The sequence below is a fragment of the Argopecten irradians genome, chromosome 2, assembly GCF_041381155.1.
Source record: "Argopecten irradians isolate NY chromosome 2, Ai_NY, whole genome shotgun sequence".
NCBI lineage: Eukaryota > Metazoa > Mollusca > Bivalvia > Pectinida > Pectinidae > Argopecten > Argopecten irradians.
In genome coordinates this window covers 61371366-61393818 of record NC_091135.1, presented here as the reverse complement: position 1 = coordinate 61393818, position 22453 = coordinate 61371366, and the positions used below count along the sequence as shown (strand labels likewise).

The 22453-nt window shown below is 35.0% G+C and overlaps 1 protein-coding gene across 1 annotated transcript; it reads right to left on the bottom strand.

Annotated features, from left to right (window-relative positions):
* Positions 1-1229: 1229 nt before the first annotated feature.
* LOC138316156 (vesicle-associated membrane protein/synaptobrevin-binding protein-like) lies at positions 1230-22353 on the bottom strand. Its single transcript, XM_069257703.1, has 7 exons — positions 22196-22353; positions 16763-16915; positions 12966-13072; positions 12538-12633; positions 11407-11481; positions 10627-10725; positions 1230-5928 (listed from the first exon to the last, which is right to left on the bottom strand). The coding sequence occupies exons 1-7, from the start codon at positions 22248-22250 to the stop codon at positions 5758-5760; spliced, it is 756 nt and encodes a 251-aa protein (XP_069113804.1). The 5' UTR covers positions 22251-22353; the 3' UTR covers positions 1230-5757.
* Between the last annotated feature and the right edge of the window lie 100 nt (positions 22354-22453).

The following is a 22453-nucleotide window of genomic DNA, read 5'->3' as shown; positions in this document are numbered from 1 at the left end:
TGAATTGAGGAGGAATAGTATCTTATTTGATTTCGGTTGATTGGTTTAGCATCCTGTCAAAGGTCAGTGCCATTCAAGGACGTGTCAGGTTTATTGGTGGAGGAAAGTCTGCATCTGTCGCACATGGAATTCGTACTCGTAACCCAAAGGTGGAGGGCTTGTGGTAACAAAAATATTTACATAAGCCATATATTTTCCCATCTTCGGTCCCAGGTGCTTGTCGTACTATTGCTTACTGACCTCTGGGACCATGAGCCGCATTTGCCGTACTATCATGAAAAATTCATTACCCAAACTCTGGTCATTTGATTGGCTTCGGTGAAATCAGCCGGATGCAATCAAATTTCGTATCTCAAAAAAGACTTCGGATATCATTTGGTACACTTTGATTATATATTTCAAGGACGTAGATATATGTACGTTCTTCATTCAAAGAATCAAACATTTAATTATTTTATGACTTACCCGGAATCAAAAGAAATAATTGAACACATAACACGTGCTTTTCGCATAGTAAATACACACAGGGTACATTGAGTTGGTCCCCTGTGTAAATACATAGTAAAAGTGACCATATGACCACATTTAATTTAGTCGATTGGACGAGTTACGCAATGCATTATGGATGCCAGGTAAGTAGACAGCGACATCATGTTTGTTCATCACTTCCTTATATAGTGATCGACTGGACCTGCACAAGTGTGCCGATAACTTGAACACGCTTGTTCATTGGTGGACAGTTTTATGAATATTTATTAGAACCACGGCAAATGCACCCATGGTCCCAGGGATTAGTGAGCGATAGTGCGACGAACACCTGGGACCGAGGATGATATTTTCCTGTCCGTAGAAAATTCTTATGGATGCAAGTCTCTTAGTTGTTGTTGTTTCTGTGTGTAAACTCCAGAGAGATTTCTCATAGAAATTGACAGGTTTTGATTTTATAGGTATGTCCTCAGAATGCCAAGCAAGTGATTTCACATAATCTTCTTCAGGTGGGCAAAAGACACCGAAAATACATAGAAACAGAAAAAGAACTAAAGAAAGGTTTAAATCAATATCAAGGAAACTAAAAGTCTACATCAAACACATGCACAGCTACAACTATCAGCCCAAAATGATATCATTATTACACGTAGAAGTCCTTTTTGATAGAAATTACATGAAATCACAATTAATAAATGTCTTTAACATATACTATTAAATGGAATAACAAATAATCATACAAGTTTGAGGTGATGAATATGGGAATTTTATTGACTTAAATGATCATATAACATGAACATAAATTAGATATACTATATAAAATCACTATCAGGGTGTTTCTGTCAAAACAACACTTAACACTGGAAGGGCATTATCATACATGAAACAAAATATCATAAGAAAATAATAACAAAATCAAATGAAGTGGAAAACATGGATATTGTAGCATAGATACAAGGAAATGAGTAACACATATATCACATCACCATTATATATGTGTACTCTGGGTAATACCGGTGTGCTACATGTAATACACGTCACAACACCATTGTGTGTGTGTGCTATGTGCAATACACATCACAACACCTTTACCGGTATGCTGCATGTAATAAACATATCACAACACCTTTATGTGTGTGATGTGTGTATCACACATACACATGATATCACATCACCTTTTTTGTGTGTGTGTGCTTTGTGTAACACACATGCTAGAATACCTTTATGTGTGTGCTATGTGTTATACATATGTCATAACACCAATGTGTGTGTGCTATGTGTAATATACGTCACATCACCATTGTGTGAGTGACGTGTGTACTACACATGTCACATCATCTTTATATGTGTATGTGTGTGCTATGTGAATAACACATGTCACATCATCTTTTTGTGTGCGTGTGTGCAATGTGAACTACACATGCCACATCATCTTTATGTATGTGTGCTATGTGTATAACACATGTCACATCATCTTTGTGTGTTTGTGTTTGATATGTGTACTACACATGCGACATCATCTTTATGTATGTGTGCTATGTGTATAACACATGTCACATCATCTTTGTGTGTTTGTGTTTGATATGTGTACTACACATGCCACATCATCTTTATGTATGTGTGCTATGTGTATAACACATGTCACATCATCTTTCGGTGTGTGTGTGATATGTGTACTACACATGTTACATCACCATTATGTGAGTGCTATGTGTACTGCACATGTCACAATACCTTTATGAGTGTGTGTGCTATGTGTGTAGGTTCATCTGTTGACCTTGTGTTGGGTCCATGTGTCACAGAATGGTGTGTGAATCATGTGTACAGTTAGGTGTTACATATAGTTCTCCAGTAACATGGCTCTATAACACTTATCTGCACTGGCATTTGACCCCTCAAATGTAAATGTGTGATACCCCCGGCCCCTCCCCCTCTTGTCAATTGCTGTATATACATAGTGATGTCTGCTAGCCTGTTGATTGTGTTCACTAACCTTGTGACTAAATGTTGTTATCACACACGATTCTCTATTTTCATAGATGAGCATCTGTTAAAAACATTTAACATGGTTTCAAAATATAGCTGTCACTCAACAAACTAATATCAAATTACATTTTTACTAGACAGGTTCCTTCATCATGTAATTTTGATCACAATTTTGCATACTTAAAACTATGATTCTGTTCCCCGATTAATATAAGAGTTCTCAATAAAAATGGTCCCAGTCACTACCAGTACTAGAAGTTATGTATCGTGCCAAAACTATCAAGAATTAGAGATCCTCCACAAGATATATACCGTATACATCTTTTGATATTCTTTATGACTTCCAGTGCTGATTGTACAATTGAAAGATTTTGTTCTGTGATTCATTTGAAAATGAGGCGTTAAAATAATTTACTGGGAACAGACTTAATATAAAAATACCTCCATCACTCACAAAAGATAGCAATACAAAATTTGTAAACACACATTATCACCAAATGTCAATTCAATAGGCTAGGCCTGAGGGAAAAGTCAAACTAACATTTCTGCTACAGTAGTATTTGGTAGAGTTCATTTATCATCACATTCTCTTACTGTAGTGGACAAAGAAATTCTAACATGCACAACAGCTTCTGTTTAACAAGTTTTATTTCAGGTATTCAGACATTATTTTAGGGTTTCAAAATTCATAAAATCAAATCTGGTATTACACTATATTGTTCTATAGTGAAGATGAATTTTATCAATTACAAGTTGGACAAATGTCCACATCTATCGTTGGCTAGCAAAAAAAAAAAAGAGAAAGAAAAAAGAATTGACTACAAAACCTTATAACTCAAACAGTGCAGTATAATATGACCTGCCTTCTCATTTATATATGATATGATGTGTTGAGAGTTAAGTAATACACGAATGAGCACTAATTTAAATAATCTATACAACTCAATAATTATACAAATCATAATGTCCAATTCACATTTTCTATCCTCCACTTCAACACTACATAACTATTCAAAACGCCATACAATCATGCACTTTCACTTCATATAAATGTAAAATGGGTTTGTATAATTGTAACATATATTGCAGTATTTTAGCACATATCAAATAAGATTACAAACATTGTGGTACTTGATCTACATTATAATATCTTCCTTTATAGACAGTTGCCTTTTAAAACCTCTTTACTACAGCTACAAGCTAATGTAGCTATAGTACTCATACTTGCGTTCAATTGCACTAAGTTAGTGTAAATGAAAAACACAAAAGGGGAGATAATAACTTAATGAAATACCATTTCCCTCCCAATGTACAGACATTTACCACTTCAAACCGTAAAAATAAGTAACTTGGCACTATTCAACTTTTCATCTAAATCCCTATCCCATGATGTCATTATGTTATAACCATCACTACCATTATAATTTTACAAATTTACTATACATTGACTTAGTTTACTTTAATTGCCATGGTAACTACATTACTCAGTACTTGCTTTATAAAGATGAATTAATACACAGGTATGGCTGTGTCTCGAGGTATCAGTTCCTGATACATGAACATGGTTTTTTCCAGATGAACACTCGATGATACATAATGTAAACATTTAACAGAAATCTAGCAAAGCTGCTATTTCCAATTCTGTTTTGATTTTAAATACTACATGTTCTTATTTAATTTGCAGTCAGTTTTTACAGATGATTTCAAAGAGCAATGTTAATTTTATATTCACAGAAATAAAATTTCAACACCAAATGTTTAAGAAAGCACCGAATAACTGTGAAAATGTTTGAGCAAGTTAATTCTTTTATTTTGTTTTGTAGACTGTAATATTGCTCTGTACAGAAAAGGGGTTAATTAAATATATATATTAGATGCACAAATGACCCAAATAGCACAGCTGCATATACTATAAATATAGCAGGAGTTTTAAACAGATGTATACAGTTATGTGGTGTGGTCGTGCTGTTTTAATCCATGCATAACAATTACTTATACCATTATAAGTAAAAAAAAAAACCCCAGCAAAAACAACAAAAAAAACTCAACAATGAGGGATTCTTAATTGATGGCAAATAAACAAGTTTGCTATTTAGTGCAATTACTATATGTACCAAGGACACATTAATAATTAATAACATTTATATACATGTATACATATACACAAAAAGTGACGTAATTATGTCACCAAGTTTGACTTTCCCAAACATTATACATATCAAGATATAGTAGCAAAGCCTTGAATTTCTATACAATTGTATTAATAACTGTATATGATTTACCGGTATAAGTCACTACGGAAGTTATCAGTCTACCATCATTTACAGCAGTAAAGCAAGTGTTCATTCTTCATGAATAACAACACTTGGTATTGCATGTTACAACAGAACTAAAGAAGAAATAGGTCATTTGCAATTTAATGTTTTGGTTGTCACACAAGAGCAGTTGTATCAGGATTTTCAGTTTAATTATTACTTTATGATGACTACCCTAGCATAATACCATTGTTAATCAAATTAAAAACTACACCCGCAGTGATTTGAACCTTACATACTCTAATGCTTTTTATGTTGACTTCAAAACTACGATAAGGCTTATTTAACTTCTTCATATTTATCTCAGCAACTGATTGATCATGAATACAAGTTTAGTTATACAAAGTCTGCTGAGTTCTCTGCAGTTGTGTGACATTATCAGATTAAAACTTTCTATTCCTTGGTAATATTCACCATCACCAATCCTAACCAATGCTTCAGATTACAAACAAAACACACATAGGCGTCCTCCAAAGGCTGTAGGAAGGTATTGTTTTTAACATTCAAAATAGTTTCTAATGAATTAAAAAAAAATGTGCAGTGAGTGTTGACTACATTGTTATACAATGACCCCCTTACTTCACAAATGATTTGGTTGATCTTAATACAGTGTCAAAATGATTGTGAAGGGCTATTTATAACAAAAGTAAAGTGTTTAGGTAAGTGACTAATATATCATATTCTTCATAAACACTGAAACACAAACAAGTTCGCCACCTAGCTGAAAAAAAAAGACATTTACTAGCTAGTTGGATTGGCAAACAATAAGAGTCTCAGTCATGTTATAATGACTGACCAGCATGATCATTGCTATCTCTTGTTGTGGGAGACAAAGAATCAGAACCCTTCTTCACCTTCATCGGATATTTATTCGTGTAGCCTGTGTCGTTCCTTTTCCTTGTAAGTCTTGCACATTTATGTCATTTTACATTAGAAGTTTTTAAAAGTCGCTCAGCTTGTTGAGGTTATACTACAGTATTAACTTGCCGATGATAATTCCTATCACAACTGCAGCAATAAGGTAGACAACTGGAGGAAGGTTCAGGGTCTGAGCTTGGGACGACGATGACACTGGGGCTGGCGTTGGGGTAGACTTCACTGTGTCCGACATGGCAACCTTCCGTAGGCGCACCTCATTTTCCTGTGGAGAAAATTAGCTGTATTACAATATGACTATAAGCCACACTAACACTATGACCATCTTGACCTATATAATATATACAACAACAATATTTAACACCAAATACCATTATCAAAAGCAAAATAATTTGGGATTAAACTTCAGACCATAAAGCAGCAGTTATACTTGAAGTTATTTGAACTAGCATACATCTACACATGTACATAACAAATGATTTCACACACAGTTGCCTTTGATTTTGAAAAGGTTGATAATTAAATACTCATTAAAGGCGATTCAGATATGGACAAACATGATACAGAGTACCTTAGCATGGCTTAGGCCTGGTATGGTGAGGCCTAATTATCTCACTTTTACTATTCAAGAAAAACAGAATACAAATGAAATAGAAACTGGTGATTGCCGGAGGCAGAATAAAGTTAACAAGCTAATTCATCTATTTAAGTCCCTCACCTTATGTCTCACAATATTACACAAGCTTGATTGAAATTGAGATAAAATTATAGGTCACAGTAACATAGTTTTTATATGCTACACACCATCTCACCATGGTGGACCCACATATAGAAAATAGTTTTAAGGCTTTATAGTATAGGAGATATAGTTGCAATATTGTAGCTCAAAAGGCTTTTTGACAGATAATGGTGTCGTCTAGAGCTTCAATTGGTGCCTATTACTGCTAATTGAGCAATTCAAAAATAATGATTGCGCAAACCATTATTAAAAAGTTTGTATGCACTACGTGTTTTATATCACTTACCTACCAGGCAATAAAACTGAACCGCATGCAATATTAAATTCACAGCGTGACATTTTTTGTTTCACATATAAATATGATGGTTCTTTCGAAAGAAAAAATACGACAAGTCTACAAAACTTGACGTCTTGTGAATGGTACAGTAGATATTAAGAATGGCCGTTATGATTGTTTTGGATAAAAATAATATATAAATGCATACATACCCATGAAATAATTGGAAACCCACAAAAAAGTATAGAAAGTTATGCGTGATTTTCTGAGGCAGTGCTCCACTAAGACACATAGGCACCATTTCGTACCCGGCCAAAAGTTATAGTAGGCCAGGTACGTGTATTCGTTCTATAAGAGATATAGCTTGGAGAAGCTTTTCTTTTATACAAATAAGGTCAAAGGTCAAATATAAGTCACAGTGAACTAGTTTTAACATACCACCTAGGAGAACCCACATACCGATATCAAGTATAAAGATTCAAAGCCATTTAGTACAAGGACATAGTCATTCAGATCCCCCGCCAATGGAGATATCAAAGCTGAAGTAAGTTTGATTGTGGAGACTTATGTGTATGAAAAAAAAACCAAAAAAAAGGAAGTTGAGCTAAAGAAAGATGGAGTATAATTCAAGTAGAGCGGGGCTGCAATTGTTGAATCAGGTATACAGCCTTGACATTTATATTAGACTATATACACAAAGATGGGTGGAGTTTTGCAAAGTAACATTTACCATTTACCATGATATTTTCAGCAATGTTTCCATGGTAACGGAAAAAGTGCAAAAAATGAAAACCTAAAAATAGCAAAAGGTACTACTAGACCATAAAAAGAATGTGTCTATGAAGTTTCGTGGAAATATCTTTGCTGGTTTTAGAGTTATGCTCGGGAAATGAACCCGCTACAAAAATATATTTTCAGCAATGTTTCTATGGTTACAGAAAAAAGCACAAAAAGTGAACACCTAAAAATAGCAAAAGGCACTACTAGACCATAAGACCAATGTGTCTATGAAGTTTCATGGAAATATCTCTGCTGGTTTTAGAGTTGTGCTCCGGAAACGATTCTTACACAAAAATCTGCCATTTTCAGCAATGTATCCATGGTTACAGAAAAAAGTACAAAAAGTGAAAACCTTAAAATAGCAAAAGGCACTACTAGACCATAAGACTAATGTGCCTATGGAGTTCCATGCATATATCTCAACCGGTTTTCCAGTTATGTTGCGGAAACGAACCTGGTACAAAAATATTATATTTTCAGCAATGTTTCCATGGTTACAGAAACAAGAGATCCCAGAGGGATCTTGGCGCCCACCTAAGAACGATCTTTGTCTGACAAAGGCAAGAGGGATCTTTTCTCTGCTTTTCAAGCTTTTACTACATATTACTACACATGAAATTTCAGAAAGATCCTTTGACTGCTTTCTGAGATATATAACGGTAACTAGAGCTGTTATCATATATCGGCATCGCGATATATCACGATTGTAGAGAAGAGACGACGATATCGTTAAAAAAGTTATATCTACGATATTGTCGTCAGCCGTAACCCATCATGTGTTAGTTGGAAAGGAAACAAAAACATTGCACTGTCGGACACGGACAGAATCTGATTGACTTGTAAACAAACATCTAATTAAAAGTATCACAAATAAACGTTTGTTTTGATTAGGGTTGTTACGAGTACCCGGTTACGGGTCGGGTTGGGGTTGTAACCGGGTCAAAAAATGTGTACCAGGGTACCCGTCAAAATAGGACAATTCGTCTGGATGTACGTAAACAAGTCTAGAACTTATATCAAAAGTATTAGAAAATCCAACTCATTTGTATTTGTTTTCACTCACCAAGGATGAAACCTTATCTTTTCAATACATTTTAATTCTCATTACCGTCTTTTGATGCGAGAACAATCTAGGCCTACTTGACGGACATGTGCACTTAAATAGGTCACACTATAGTGATATCGGATAACACAAGAGACCGTCCGAATGTAGTACTTCCTGTTGCGCATGTGCAAAAACATTTCCTCTGGGACTGGTATAGCTACAGACACGCTGGCTAGACTGACACTTTACGGCAGCTCATTAGCAATTATGAAAGTCAAATAGAAATGAAGTAGACACTTAACGACTGAAGCTATCTTTACTGAACTCACATATGATTTCATCGAATCTCCGTCGATCAACCAATCTTTCCAAACAACAAACACAACGTAACCCAATTTGTTACTAAAGCAGTAGATCTGTGTCGAGTACTCGGGTACGGGTCGGGTACTAAAATTCAGGAACCCAGGGACAAAATTTAGTACCCGTGACAGCCCTAGTTTTGATGAATGTTTCACTTTATTTATTTACAAATTACACTCTTTATTGTACTTTCATGATTGGTCCCCCAAACATGACTTATATTTCCATAAATTCCTTTTATATTTTACTCGGCAAAAATCGCGATATTATCGTGACGATATCGTCAAATTTTGACGATATCGCGATGCACATTTTCTCTACGATAACAGCTCTAACGGTAACAAACTTTTATTATCAAAATCCTTGATGGCTACCTGTCGGCCATCTTGTTCACCGATCGGTCCTAAAATGCAATATGCACAACTAGACCCCTAGAAGAACCTGCACATACAATTTGAGACAGATCCCTTCAGTACATTCTTAGACATAGCGGAAAAAAACTTCAATTGTCAAAATCCAAGATGGCGTTCTGTCGGCCATCTTGTTCACTGATCGGTACCAAAATGCAATATGCATAACCAGAGACCTAGGGGAACCTGCACATGAAATTTCAGACAGATCCCTTCAGTACTTTCTAAGAAATAGTGGTAACAAGCTTCAATTATCAAAATCCAAGATGGCGTCCTGTCGGCCATCTTGTTCACCGATGGGTCTGAAAATGCAATATGCACAACTAGACCCCTAGGGGAACCTGCACATGCAATTTGATACAGATCCCTTGAGTACTTTCTGACAAATAGTGGTAACAAGCTTTAACTATCAAAATCCAAGATGGCGGCCTGTCGGCCATCTTGTTAATCAATCGGTCCCAAAATGCAATATGCACAACTAGACCCCTAGGGGAATCTGCACATGCAATTTGAGACAGATCCCTTCAGTACTTTCTGAGAAATAGCTGTAACAAAGTTCAATTGTCAAAATCCAAGATGGCGGCCTGTCGGCCATCTTGTTCATCGATCGGTCCCAAAATGCAATATGCACAACTAGGCCCCTAGGGGAACCTGCACATGCAATTTGAGACAGATCCCTTCAGTACTTTCTGAGAAATAGCGGTAACAAACTTCAATTGTCAAAATCCAAGATGGCTGCCTGTCGGCCATCTTGTTAACCGATTGGTCCCAAAATGCAATATGCACAACTAGGCCCCTAGGGGAACTTACATGTGAAATTTGAGAAAGATCCCTTCAGTACATTCTGAGAAATAGCGGTAACAAACTTTAACTATCAAAATCCAAGATGGCTGCCTGGCGGCCATTTTGTTGACCGATTGGTCCCAAAATACAATATGCACAACTAGGGCCCTAGGGGAACCTACATATGAAATTTGAGAAACATCCCTTTAGTACATTCTGAGAAATAGCGGTAACAAGAATTGCTAACGTTCATCTGTTGATGGTGGGCTAAAAAGTACAAAAAGTGAAAACCTAAAAATAGCAAAAGGCACTACTAGACCATAAGACCAATGTGTGTATGAAGTTTCGTGGAAATATCTCTACTGGTTTTAGAGTTATGCTCCGGAAACCATTCGTACGTACGTACGTACGGAACCCATTTGTATATTTGTATAAAGGGATAATAAAAGATATAGCCTAGACAGGTTGAATTGACAGACACAATTCAAAAACCTATTATCCCCCTCTCCTGGTTCCCAATGGGGACACACAATGATGACCAAATCATAATACTTTGAATCCAGATTTACCTTTAGAGTGCTAATTTCATCCCTTAGACCTTGTACGTCCTTCTCTAATTTGTGTTTATCTTCCAGGGCTTTACGTAACTCTGCATCTTGACTTGTTGCCTGTAATTAAAATAAAAAGTACAGTTGAACTCTAAGATCTATGAGCATAAAATCTTTGCATTTGTTGATTTAATTTTTGAGTATTTTGTTTGTAGTGACAAAAATTTCAAGTAAATTGTTTTACCATAGTTACCATACTTTATTCTTTGATATCTGAAAGTTTTCGTTCTGTCCTACCATTTTCTCAATAACAACACTGTTAATTAAAACAAAGGATTCAAGACCTTTACATTTTTTACACAATCTCAGAGTTTATTCTCCAGTTCGCCAGGAAGGATTTAGTTTTTGAGTACTAAATGTTGTGTTATCATGCTAAAATTTAGCGGGAATTACAATGTCTGAATAAATTTTAATGTTTTGGCATACTTGACTGTGCCACTAAAACCTATGGACTGAAGATTAAAGTCATTTATTTGAAAAGGTTTAAGTCATTTATTTGAATTACGTAAAATGAATATAATTTTCTGGTCTCTAAATCTCTTGGTACTGTCAGATTTTTTTTATTTGACCCTGGATTAAAATTAAGACCATTTCTATAAATAAACATGGTAGTAGTTCATTTCAGGATGCTGCAGGTCTAATATACATGATGGGCATCAGCCAAAAGGTATTAATAATAGGTCAACTGAGACTTAAAACACTATATTTAGAGAATGCATTACAAAGAAGTTATTATATTACTTTGGTTGGTGGTGAGCTCTCTAGCTGAACTTGTTTGACAGGTTTTAATGGCTTCTCCTCAGATTCTTTGTTGCCCTATCAAAGAAACATTATTTTCTGTTATGTTGTATCACAAAATTGAAACAAAGACATGTTTGTTCAAAAATAAAATAACACCACAAAATGCAGAGCAATAGAGGCACATTCCATGCACATATTTTACAATTTCAATACATTTTTGTATTTGCCATGAACAAAGCTTATACAAATACAATGTATACTACCAAGGCAGAATGGTATTATAACAGAACTACCAGATTATAAAAGAAGCTCCCTCTAAAATTTTACCTTCATATATTATGTTTCAGCAAGTCAAATTTGGACCAAGATTATGACATGTAATAATTTGTCTTACCTGTAATGTTTTTGTTTAATTTTATTTGCAGTCTGAATAAGATTAATTACCAGAATTTTGTAGTAACAAATAAATGAATATTAATGGTGTTTCTTTTCCACTGATTGCAGCATCAACAAATTCAAAGATTCCTATGGAAAGTGAACGAATATATTTATTGCTCAAAAATGTGTTATCCCTATATGAAATACTGCGAATTTGACCCACTCCCTAAGGGAAAAATCGGAGACCCTAGGGCAAAGAAATTCAAATTTTGGTAAATAGCCATAAGACCCTTTTATCTATGAAAAGTATTTGATTGTACCACATTTGTGAATTGAGAAGATTTTTGAAATTTTAGTCATTTGACCACATTTGGTTCCACCCCTCAGGCCCCTATAAAAGTTATAATAATAAATTTGACCCCCTCCCCAAGAGGAATATCTTGGACCACAGAGCTATGAAATTCATATTACTTGTGAAGTGAAGGGACTTAGACCCTTCAATTTACGAAGATTATTTGATTCTACCATTTCCGTGAGTTGAGAAAGTTTTGAAATTTTAGTCCATTTTACCCCGTTTGGTCCCTCCCACAGTCCCCTAGGGTAAGGAGGCGGGAGGGGGACATATAATTCACAAATATGATTAACCTAATTTCATTGAATTTGTTTCAGAACTTTTGGAGAAAAAAAGTCTCAAGTGAGCTAAAACACCGTCGTAGTATGTAAGTCACTGATCAGATGAATTTATCAACTTACGCTTGATGGAGAAGCAATATGACTGTTATCTGCAGGTAATTCAAACACACACTTCAATTTGGAGTCCATGAGGTTTTCAGGTGTAACCTCCTTCCACTTAAAATTAAATATCTTTTAGTTAGAGTTCAGTATACGATGAACTAAACAAGGCTGCATCAATAACAAGATCATCCATATATTAATGCAAATTATATCTTTGTCTATGACTCAGCAACATGATGTATAAGATAGAAGAAAAAACAAGTTATCCACAGAACAGATTAATTAAAAAAAACTTTTTTTCACCTAGTATTTGAATTCTGTATATAATGTAATACAAAATTGTTTTCTTTTTCATTGTACACAAATTTTGTGTGGCCTTTATACTTTGAATTTCTTTTAGTTCAGACAAAAATAAAAACCTCTGTGAGCATCTCAACCACACATACCAATTCTTCTTGGCTTTCTATGGGACCATCTGGTGCAAAAAGAGTCTGTACCATAAACTTGTGCTTGTTTCTTTCTGTTGGATCATATTCAAATGGTTGCAGCATAACTGAAATTAAAGTATGTAAAGTTATTTAAATCATTTGACATAATCTATCTAAATTAATCAATATTCAATAACAACAAAATATATATTGTCAACAGTAATCTAACCGACAACAGATCTAGAGTTTTCTGGAGCCGATAACGGACCCCTTTCCCAATGGAAATTATCGGTATATCAAATTTATGCCAAAGTCCCCAAAATACGCAGTTTACACCTTGAAATTTCTTCAAAATGAGATCAAATGCTCCTTCCCATGTTAATGAGAAAACGCCCTGGATAATGTCTAGGAAAGATATGATAAAACTTTAGTTAATCAATGGATTATCATTCTACCAACTTTATGTGTCACATGAAATGAACCGATTAGTCAGCAGTGCAAACTAACACACTGCCCATGGAATGGCTGGAAGTGGGTATTAGGATGAAAAATTATCACTTCTTTCTCTCATAAACTATACTCAATTTCACTATAAAGGAAATGAACATAATGGCGGACATCGAGAGAAGTTATTTCAGGCAGAATAGATACAGTGAATGGCACTGAATGCTGTATATGTTAAGTAGAAAAGATGAATTAAAAATAATTTGTTTCTGATGTTTTTAATTTGTACATATATTGTATACATATATACTAATTGCCAATCCAATATATTTAGAGACATTGTGACATGATTTTCCTGTACTTTAACAAGACAATAGCTTTGCTCGAGCCAATATGTGGATATAAAGTGCAAGCATGTAAATTTAGCTCTAATGTTGGTAATAATCATATAATTCTATTTTGAAGAGATATGATGTAATATTATATCCTTGCTAGAAAATAGGGCTGTGGATTGTCTAACATGTGGCGATCCGATCCGATCCACGATTCAGGGTTGACGATTCACAGATCGGACCACGAATCACCAGTGAGGTACAAGAAAAAGATTCAAATGAAGTAAAACTGTTTTTGTTGATTTTATAAATCAATAATGGTTTTATATATAGATAAATGTTTGATTGATAATAAAACCATTTTTAGCAATTTTACATTCCTTATCATTAAGCAATAGAGTTACAGGTGAAGTACAGCAGGATTCAGTCACTGTAACTGTAAAAAAAATCAAATCATTTGAATTTTGAAATGACGTCATCTCAAAAATACTACTGCACATCAATTACGGCATGAATCAAAATCAAACCATCTGTGGAATGGTACACTGTACATAAATTATCATGGTAAGGCATAAATCACCATATCAAAACATTTTTATTGTTACTTTTATTTTGGTCAAATACAGAAAAACATAGAGATTAAGAAAAAAAATATTTGAAATCTATAAGGGTAGTTACAATTTAATTTAGTTTAGTTAATTTAGTTTGACTCATAATTAGCCTTAACATGGGGTTCACATCTACAGTACTCATGCGGTAGCCTAATATAATATATTCTTATTTTTACATATTTCCGACCCGTAATGAAAACGAAATTGATAATAATCTTTTACATCTCTAAAATTCAAAAATTATGTTTTATCATTATTATTTTATGAAAAATTCACAACATTGCAACGAAGCGTGGATACGAAAATAACATGTTGCTAGCTTTACTTCACGCAGCTCTTGTGTACTTCCGGTCTACTTCAAAATGAAAACATCGATGACATTCAGACATCAGTGTACATTCCTTTACATTTTTGAGCTATGACAGCATTAAAGAAGGTATTATTTTTTGCTTTTGAAAGATCGCGATCCATTAATATCAGGAGTAACGAATATTCGTATCCGATCTTTGTCAATAATTCGTGAATACTCGAGTACTCGGATACTCGTTACAGCCCTACTAGAAAACTATGTATATATATATATAAAAAATAAAAGTCAAAGACTTTCCTCCTGTACATTCACCATTTCATGATGGCTCTTCAGAAATATGTTTATTTTTAAAAGAACGAATTAATAACGTCACGAATAGCGTGACGTCACAAGGTACACACGTTTACATAACAATAATATAAAGTTGCGCCATTTTCTATTATGGCCCATTGAGAGTTGGTTTTAATATTTTTATAAGCTGATTCTCTTTGTTATCCAACAAAACCGTGTCTGAAGAATGTAATTGATATAAAGGTATAACATTAAATTGATCACCTGCACAAGCATGTATATGTTTATTGACATTCAAATTACGTAGAGAATCCGTTCTTGTTTGTTGCCTATGAACAGTCATATGTGTTCTAAGTTCATTACTAGTTTGGCCGATGTAAAAATCACCACAACGAGAACAAATTATAGCATATATCACACACTTCGATTTGCAATTCATGTTTGCTTTTACAGTAAAATGCAAGCCATTTTTAAACACATATGTACTACATTCAATAATAATTGGACATGTACTGCATCTAGGTGTCTTACATTTCGACACCACAGGGTCAGTTTAAACACATATGTACTACATGTATTACTGTTCATAGGCAACACACCAGAACGGACTCTCGACGTAATTTGAATGTCAATAAGCATATACATGCATGTGCAGATGATCAATTTAATGTTATACCTTTATTTATCCTGCAACTGTCCCACATACTGACCGATAACTTCTGCCGGATAAACTTGTGCTTTATCCGTCAATACGAAATGCTTTATCCGTCAATACGATCACGTGAATTTGTTCCATATCTGACGGAACTTTTTCTAACTTGACCCAGAACTTGAACCTTACGGTGAATGAAACGTCATTCAGTCCCGCTAAAACGTGACGTCACATTCATCGGAATGACGTCATTTTTACGGTATCCAAAATCTCGTATGGCGGTGTGGTTTTTTTCTTGGCTCATGGCAAAGGTATGTATTGCGAAGTAATTTTTAAACGGGTATATATTGTTTTTTGAGTATTTTCATATTGTTTCAGTGATATATTACACTGAATGGATTTACGGATGGTGTTTGTGAATGCGCTTATTTATTTCCCACGGCAGTAAAAAGGAGTACACTCTCATTCGGTTTAGTGAATGAATATTTACCTCCGCATCAAAGAAGCGTCACGCTTCAAGCGAAACCAAGTAAATAACTGTCAATTTGCTTTCGTTTTGAATGCCATAATAGTTGCAGGATAAACAGAATACACGATTAGTATCTTACAATACAAGTTTTATTTTGGTGCTCGACACGGAAAGCCGAGATGACTCGGCAAAGCCTCGTCATCTCGGCTTTCCTAAGTCTCGCACCAAAATAAACCTTGTATTGTAAGATACTAACCATGTATTCTCTATATAACTTTTAAAAATAAACATATTTCTGAAGAGCCATCATGAAATGGTGAATGTACAAGAGGAAAGTCGATGACTTTTATTTTTTATATATTCAACTCTACATGGACACATTCTTTTTTCTATATATATATATATATACTGTGCCTAACTTCAACACTGTAAATTACTTTGTTGCAATTGATTCTATGCAAATATCAATCACATGTATAAGCACTGCCACTGGTTAAGTTTAGGATTATACATTTTAAATGTGATTTACGGGACTCGCCTCGACGAGTCCTGGACTCACAATTTTCTTGTGAGACTCACCAAAATTTTTATCATGAAAACCATTTATATTTCATTCTTTGCACTGGAATGTGATCATCAAATTTGAAAATAAGTGTTCTGGACTCGTCTTAAAAAATCCTGTACTAAATTAATTGCTGATACAAACCTGCAACTGTAACTGATGCTCCTGGTTCAATGATTCCACTATTTGGACGTACACAGTATCGCTTTGGTGCTGTTGTTTTCACTTTAAACAAAACTTTTCTTCCTTCTGGGTTACTCAACTTCAAGTTTGATGTAACTACATCTGTAAAGGGACCTAAAATCAAAATGTAAAGGTTAAAGAGAATTTAAAATTGAATCACAAAGTACTCACTTGATATTTTAATGTAAATCATTAGTTTGAATTGAGATTATGATAATGTAATGTACTTAATAACTTTTTTAAGGGCCACTTCGTTTCTGAAACAAAGTATTAAAGTTACCGGTAAGTAACAACAATTATAATGTCATGATATCTATATGTATATTAATGACCTTATTTCATATATCTAAAATAATTCTCATATTGATGAGAGTATTGATGATAAGATTATAATTAACAGTAAGCTAACAACTTTTTGGACTCATAAAATTATCAAACTTGTTCACAGTTAAAATTTTAAAAATGATATCCATTTCGGAAACATAGGGGGCCTTAAATAAGTTACCAAAATGAAATATTGTTTGTTTGGAATTGACTGACCTACTCAAGAGAAATTTGGCTGCCTCAAACAGGGTTTTTTAGACGTCTGATGATCTGACATTTTTATTTTTGAAAAAAAAAGGCAAGTGAATCGCAAGTGTGTGACATTCAGTATAGTGAGGGTTATGGACCTCCTTTACCTAGATATACATAGTTAAAAAAAATATTTTTATTTTGGATATAAAATTAAAGTTACATCTTGATTCATTGTCTAGTATGAAAATTATGGCATGCGCACTGCAGCACAAATGACTTCCCTACTTTTTAATGTCGACACAACCTATATATGAAAGTTACACACTGTAAAGTAGTCCCCCATTACTGCCCCCGATATATTGCCAACCCCATGTGCACATGCATACTGCCATAGTTTTTGGAAGAGATTTCCTCTCTATATAAAACCCTGTTAAATGTTAATACCACAAACCCTGCATACTGCCAATTAAACCCCTTTCAAGTATCAAGTACAAACCTTCCTAGTCTGTTGAACCAATCACCACATAATTTACATTTCTTTTGTAAGATTACATTAATATTTATACCTGCACTCTTCAAGGTCTTCAGTCACACGTAAATAAACACCAGAAAATACACCAAGTACCTATATACATTGTAAATGCACTGTGAAAACTAATCACTCTGTCGTAGTGTCAAGTGTCAATCTTGGATTGATTTTGTTCTAATATAGATATTGTGGGTTTATTAATTAGTAGGGCTGCCGCGATACGGCAGAAGCGTACCACGATATATTGCGATACACAACAACTGTATTGTGATATGTATTGCAATATTTTGACATTAACATATGTGTTGTCTATTTTGTTATATATTCCATAATAAAAAACACCCATTACATTATACAAACATACAGTGCTATGTTATGTAGTTTTACATCGATTTGAACCATGTTGTTGAGTAACAAAAATGTTCAAATGTGTTCTTGTTTTAAAAAAATGCGAGTCTGTTTGTGAAAACGCTAGGCTAACTGTTACAGACGATCGTAACCTAATAATGCAATAACTAAACATGATAGTGTCTGCTAATATTTACACTTTTGAACCTAAATGATGAACAAATTTACGTACAATTGTCCTGGCAAAATAAGCTTACGATCGTGATTAAACTTCAAAGGGCTGACCGGCTTGCAGTGTTGTTTTGACACGTGTAGGAAATCGAAAATGGCGGCGGACGATGAAGCCTGAAAAAGCTGGCAAAATCCCTGCAGCCATGTATTCACCGGGCCTTAAATGTGTTTAGAGAATTAGATATTCCGGTATTGTTGATTGATGGAGCGAATCAGCTTGATAATATTTCAGAAACTAGCCTTATGTCATATTGTTTATATTCAACGTCATGCAAATGTTTGAATCATTTGAACATTATACACGTTAGTTACAAACATTTGACCGACATCTGAATCGAATGAAAACGAAAGGGATACCCACATGGCTTCATATTATCGGAAAGGAAAACAAATACAACTTGCTGGTTTTGTTTTAATGACAGGACGTTTTAATTATATCAAATTAATGAAATTATGATACTAAGAAAATATATCGTAAAAAACCGGTACAGGTAAACTGTATCGCGGTACAATATTTTTTGGTGGTGTATTGCAATACCTCAATATACCGGTGAACCGCGGCAGCCCTATTAATTAGAAACAGCAAATCTGCATGGCTATGATAACCATTTACTATCATTTATTTTCCGAAACTTCTTTCCAGTTCAGAGCATTCCTAAGAAATGTACGCTGCGCATGTGCCCTACAGGTAGGGTTTAGAATTGTACCTGCTGCCCCTATTGAATGATCGTAAAAGGCCACTAAATTTAGAATCTTATCTTTTCTCTTCTTCCTAACTGACTTTATCTTTCCTAATGCCACCTTAGGCACCACCTCACTTTTGGCCTTGAGTTGAGCGTTCGCCCCTGTGAGGAAGGCTCTGGGTTCTGTCCTCTGGCCGAGACACACCAAAGTCTATAAAAGTGGTAGTTTCTGCTCCTGCTTGGCACTCAGCATACAGGGAAAAGGACGATTGGTTCGCCCGTTGTCAGTATAATGTGACCATGCAGGTGAGGTGTGTTGCTTGGTGTCTTCGGCGGCAAGCTTCAGTGATATAGTACTATGAAAAGGGCAACAGTTCCACTATGCAAGAAGACACAACACGAACATACCACAGTCTCCCAAGACATGCACCTTGCACTTCAAACATGCTACACACTGCATACATGGGGGACCGTCCTAACATGACCCTGGCTGTTAATAGGACGTTAAAATAATCAAACAAACAAAAAAAATCAAACGCTGCACATGTTTGTGAGGAATGAGAACTTATCTCCAAGCTTGACAGGTGTGTAAAATTTTAGCAGACGTAAACAAAAATGGCAACTGCACTTCCTTATAAACACAAGGGGTTGTCTCAAATAGGATTTTTGAAAAAAAATACTTTATTACTTTTTTTTAATCTCAAATGCATACTTTTTAACTTGCATTATCATCTTAAATGAATCTATCGGACTAATTGTGAAAATAAATTCATACTAAGTCATAAACAAGAGTCCCAGAGGGCTTGTATCGCTCACCTGGTTTGTAATGCCAAGTAATGTTCTGAATACAGGTTCATTGTTTCTTTTCTGAAGGAATTTGATTATTTATCTCTAATTCCCCTATTGGGCCCCACCCCTCCTGCTCCAAGGGGGTCAGAGCCAATATTTATACAAGTTCTGTTCCCCCAAGGATGTTTGTGGCCAAATTTGGTTTACAATCCATGCAGAACTCTAGCTAGGACAAGTAGCGATTTATAGGATTTACCTCTAATTCCCCTATTTGGCCCGCCCCTCCTGCCCCCAGGCGGTCAGAGCCAAAATTTATACAAGTTCTGTTCCCCCAAGGATGTTTGTGGCCAAATTTGGTTACAATCCATGCAGAACTCTAGGACAAATAGCAATTTATAGGATTTACCTCTATTTCCCCTATTGGGCCCCCCCCCCTCCTGCCCCAAGAGGGTCAGAGCCAAAATTTATACAAGTTCTGTTCCCCTTCCCCCAGGGATGTTTGTGGCAAAATTTGGTTACAACCTATGTAGAACTCTATGACTAGTAGCGATTTAAAGGAAATGTTGAAGGATGGACGGAGGATGGACATAAGCTCACCGGCCCTTCCGTAAGTTATATTACTTACAATGTTGTATCATATGTGATTGGGGTGTTAAATAGCACTGGACAATGGTAATTATATAAAGTATAACAGGAACCAATTGTCTGTCTTAATATCAACAATATGCATGTTGAATACAAATATGAAAAGACTTAGTATTAAATTATATACACCCTTATACAACTACCGTGGGTATTTTATTTTGGCGTCACGTTTGTAACAGGATCGAAGAGAATTATGTAGTGACCATAAAGATCCCGGCAGGTTTGGAACCCTGGACTTCTGAACATTATAGCCACATGATGCTCTGCTGATTAAGCTTTTCTAGAGCTGAAACGAATATTCGCGAATTAATACCTTTTTATAAAATATTTGAATAGTAAAATAATATTCGGTGAACATTTACCTTCCTTCCAATATCCCTTATGACGCATTATTACGTCGTTATTCACATGTGAAAATCGAAAAAGTTTTACTTTCGTATTACTCGTCAGTTTAGCAAAGTTAGATATCAGACAAATATCAGTAAAAGCATTCCAAAGAAATAATGTATATTGGAAATATGATGAAGATGAAAATAATTACATGTACGTACCAGCACATGTTCAATCATAAAATTAGTTAATTCACAGAAAATCATCCGATTGAAGCAAGGTTGTTTACAATCACAACACAATGGTGACCTCATTTTTGCTTCTATTTTCTGCGGGACAGTCATCGAGAAACACCACTAAAGGACGAAGCCCATATTTACTTCCGGTACAGTAGCGAGCGGGAAATCTTAATGAGTACGGAGAGTTTGGGAGTTTCAAAGATCTTTGACATTAAGGTCCGAATATTCTAATACATCAAACGAATATACGAATATCAAAATCTGCTATTCGTTTCAGCTCCATCTAGGTCTCAGGTCATCAATGTCAATGATCAACACATGCAGTCCAATTCCGCTACACGATCAATATGAGAGCCATATAATAGAATATTTACATTCAATCTTCGCATCATATCTGTAATTTGTACAATTTATTTACAACTCTACATCACTGCAGAGTTCAAATAACTATGACACTTTAAAAAATATATATATATATATATATATATGTATTTATTGATGTCACTTCGCAGAGACAAATGTGCTCAAACCTTTGAGCCTGTCTCTAATTTGGAAGTATTGACATCTCATTCTCCATCATGATCAGTGACCATGCAATGCCTTGACAAGTCATTCTGATGTCAAAAGTTAAACAGTGCAATGATGAGTTAGAACCCACTTGGATTAAGTGCATAACATAAATCTAGTCTCTGTTTTAGATAGATGTGTATAGTATACTAAGTAACAATGAGCATATTGATAATGTAAAAGTAACATCTTGATGGAATTAAAGGTGCGAAAATATCGGTCAATATCGATAGGCTACCTCAAGATCATTATTGATTTAGCACTTTCGAATTCGTTATCTGTAATTCCATGCTATATCTCTATGCGTACAATTGTTATCATGTTATACACATCAATATCTATCTATTAGACATTTCCGGGGATATAGATTCCACACAAATGCACTGAATCATGCAACTTTCGGAATCGATTTTACAGGATAACCCGGTATGACGAAAATGTTGTCGGAAACTTCGCGTTTTTGAGAGACTACAGCATGGGTGTGGGCCGCGATATTTCATCATGTTTAGTGCCATACCTCGGAACCTCAGTTCATTTGAAGGTTCTAGATGTAGAACTTGTTGTCTTGCCATCTCTGTAAGTACAGAGCGAGTTAAATTTGGTAAAGATTGTTGGTTTTTAACCTATGTCACGTCTGCCAGACAGCTTCGTGTATTGCGCATGCGTACACATAAGTCGGATGTGAAATCGAGACGGTTGTGTCGAAATATCGGATTGATGAAACGAATTACTTTCATAAAATTGCTACCAATGCAAACACTTCTTGATATTAATA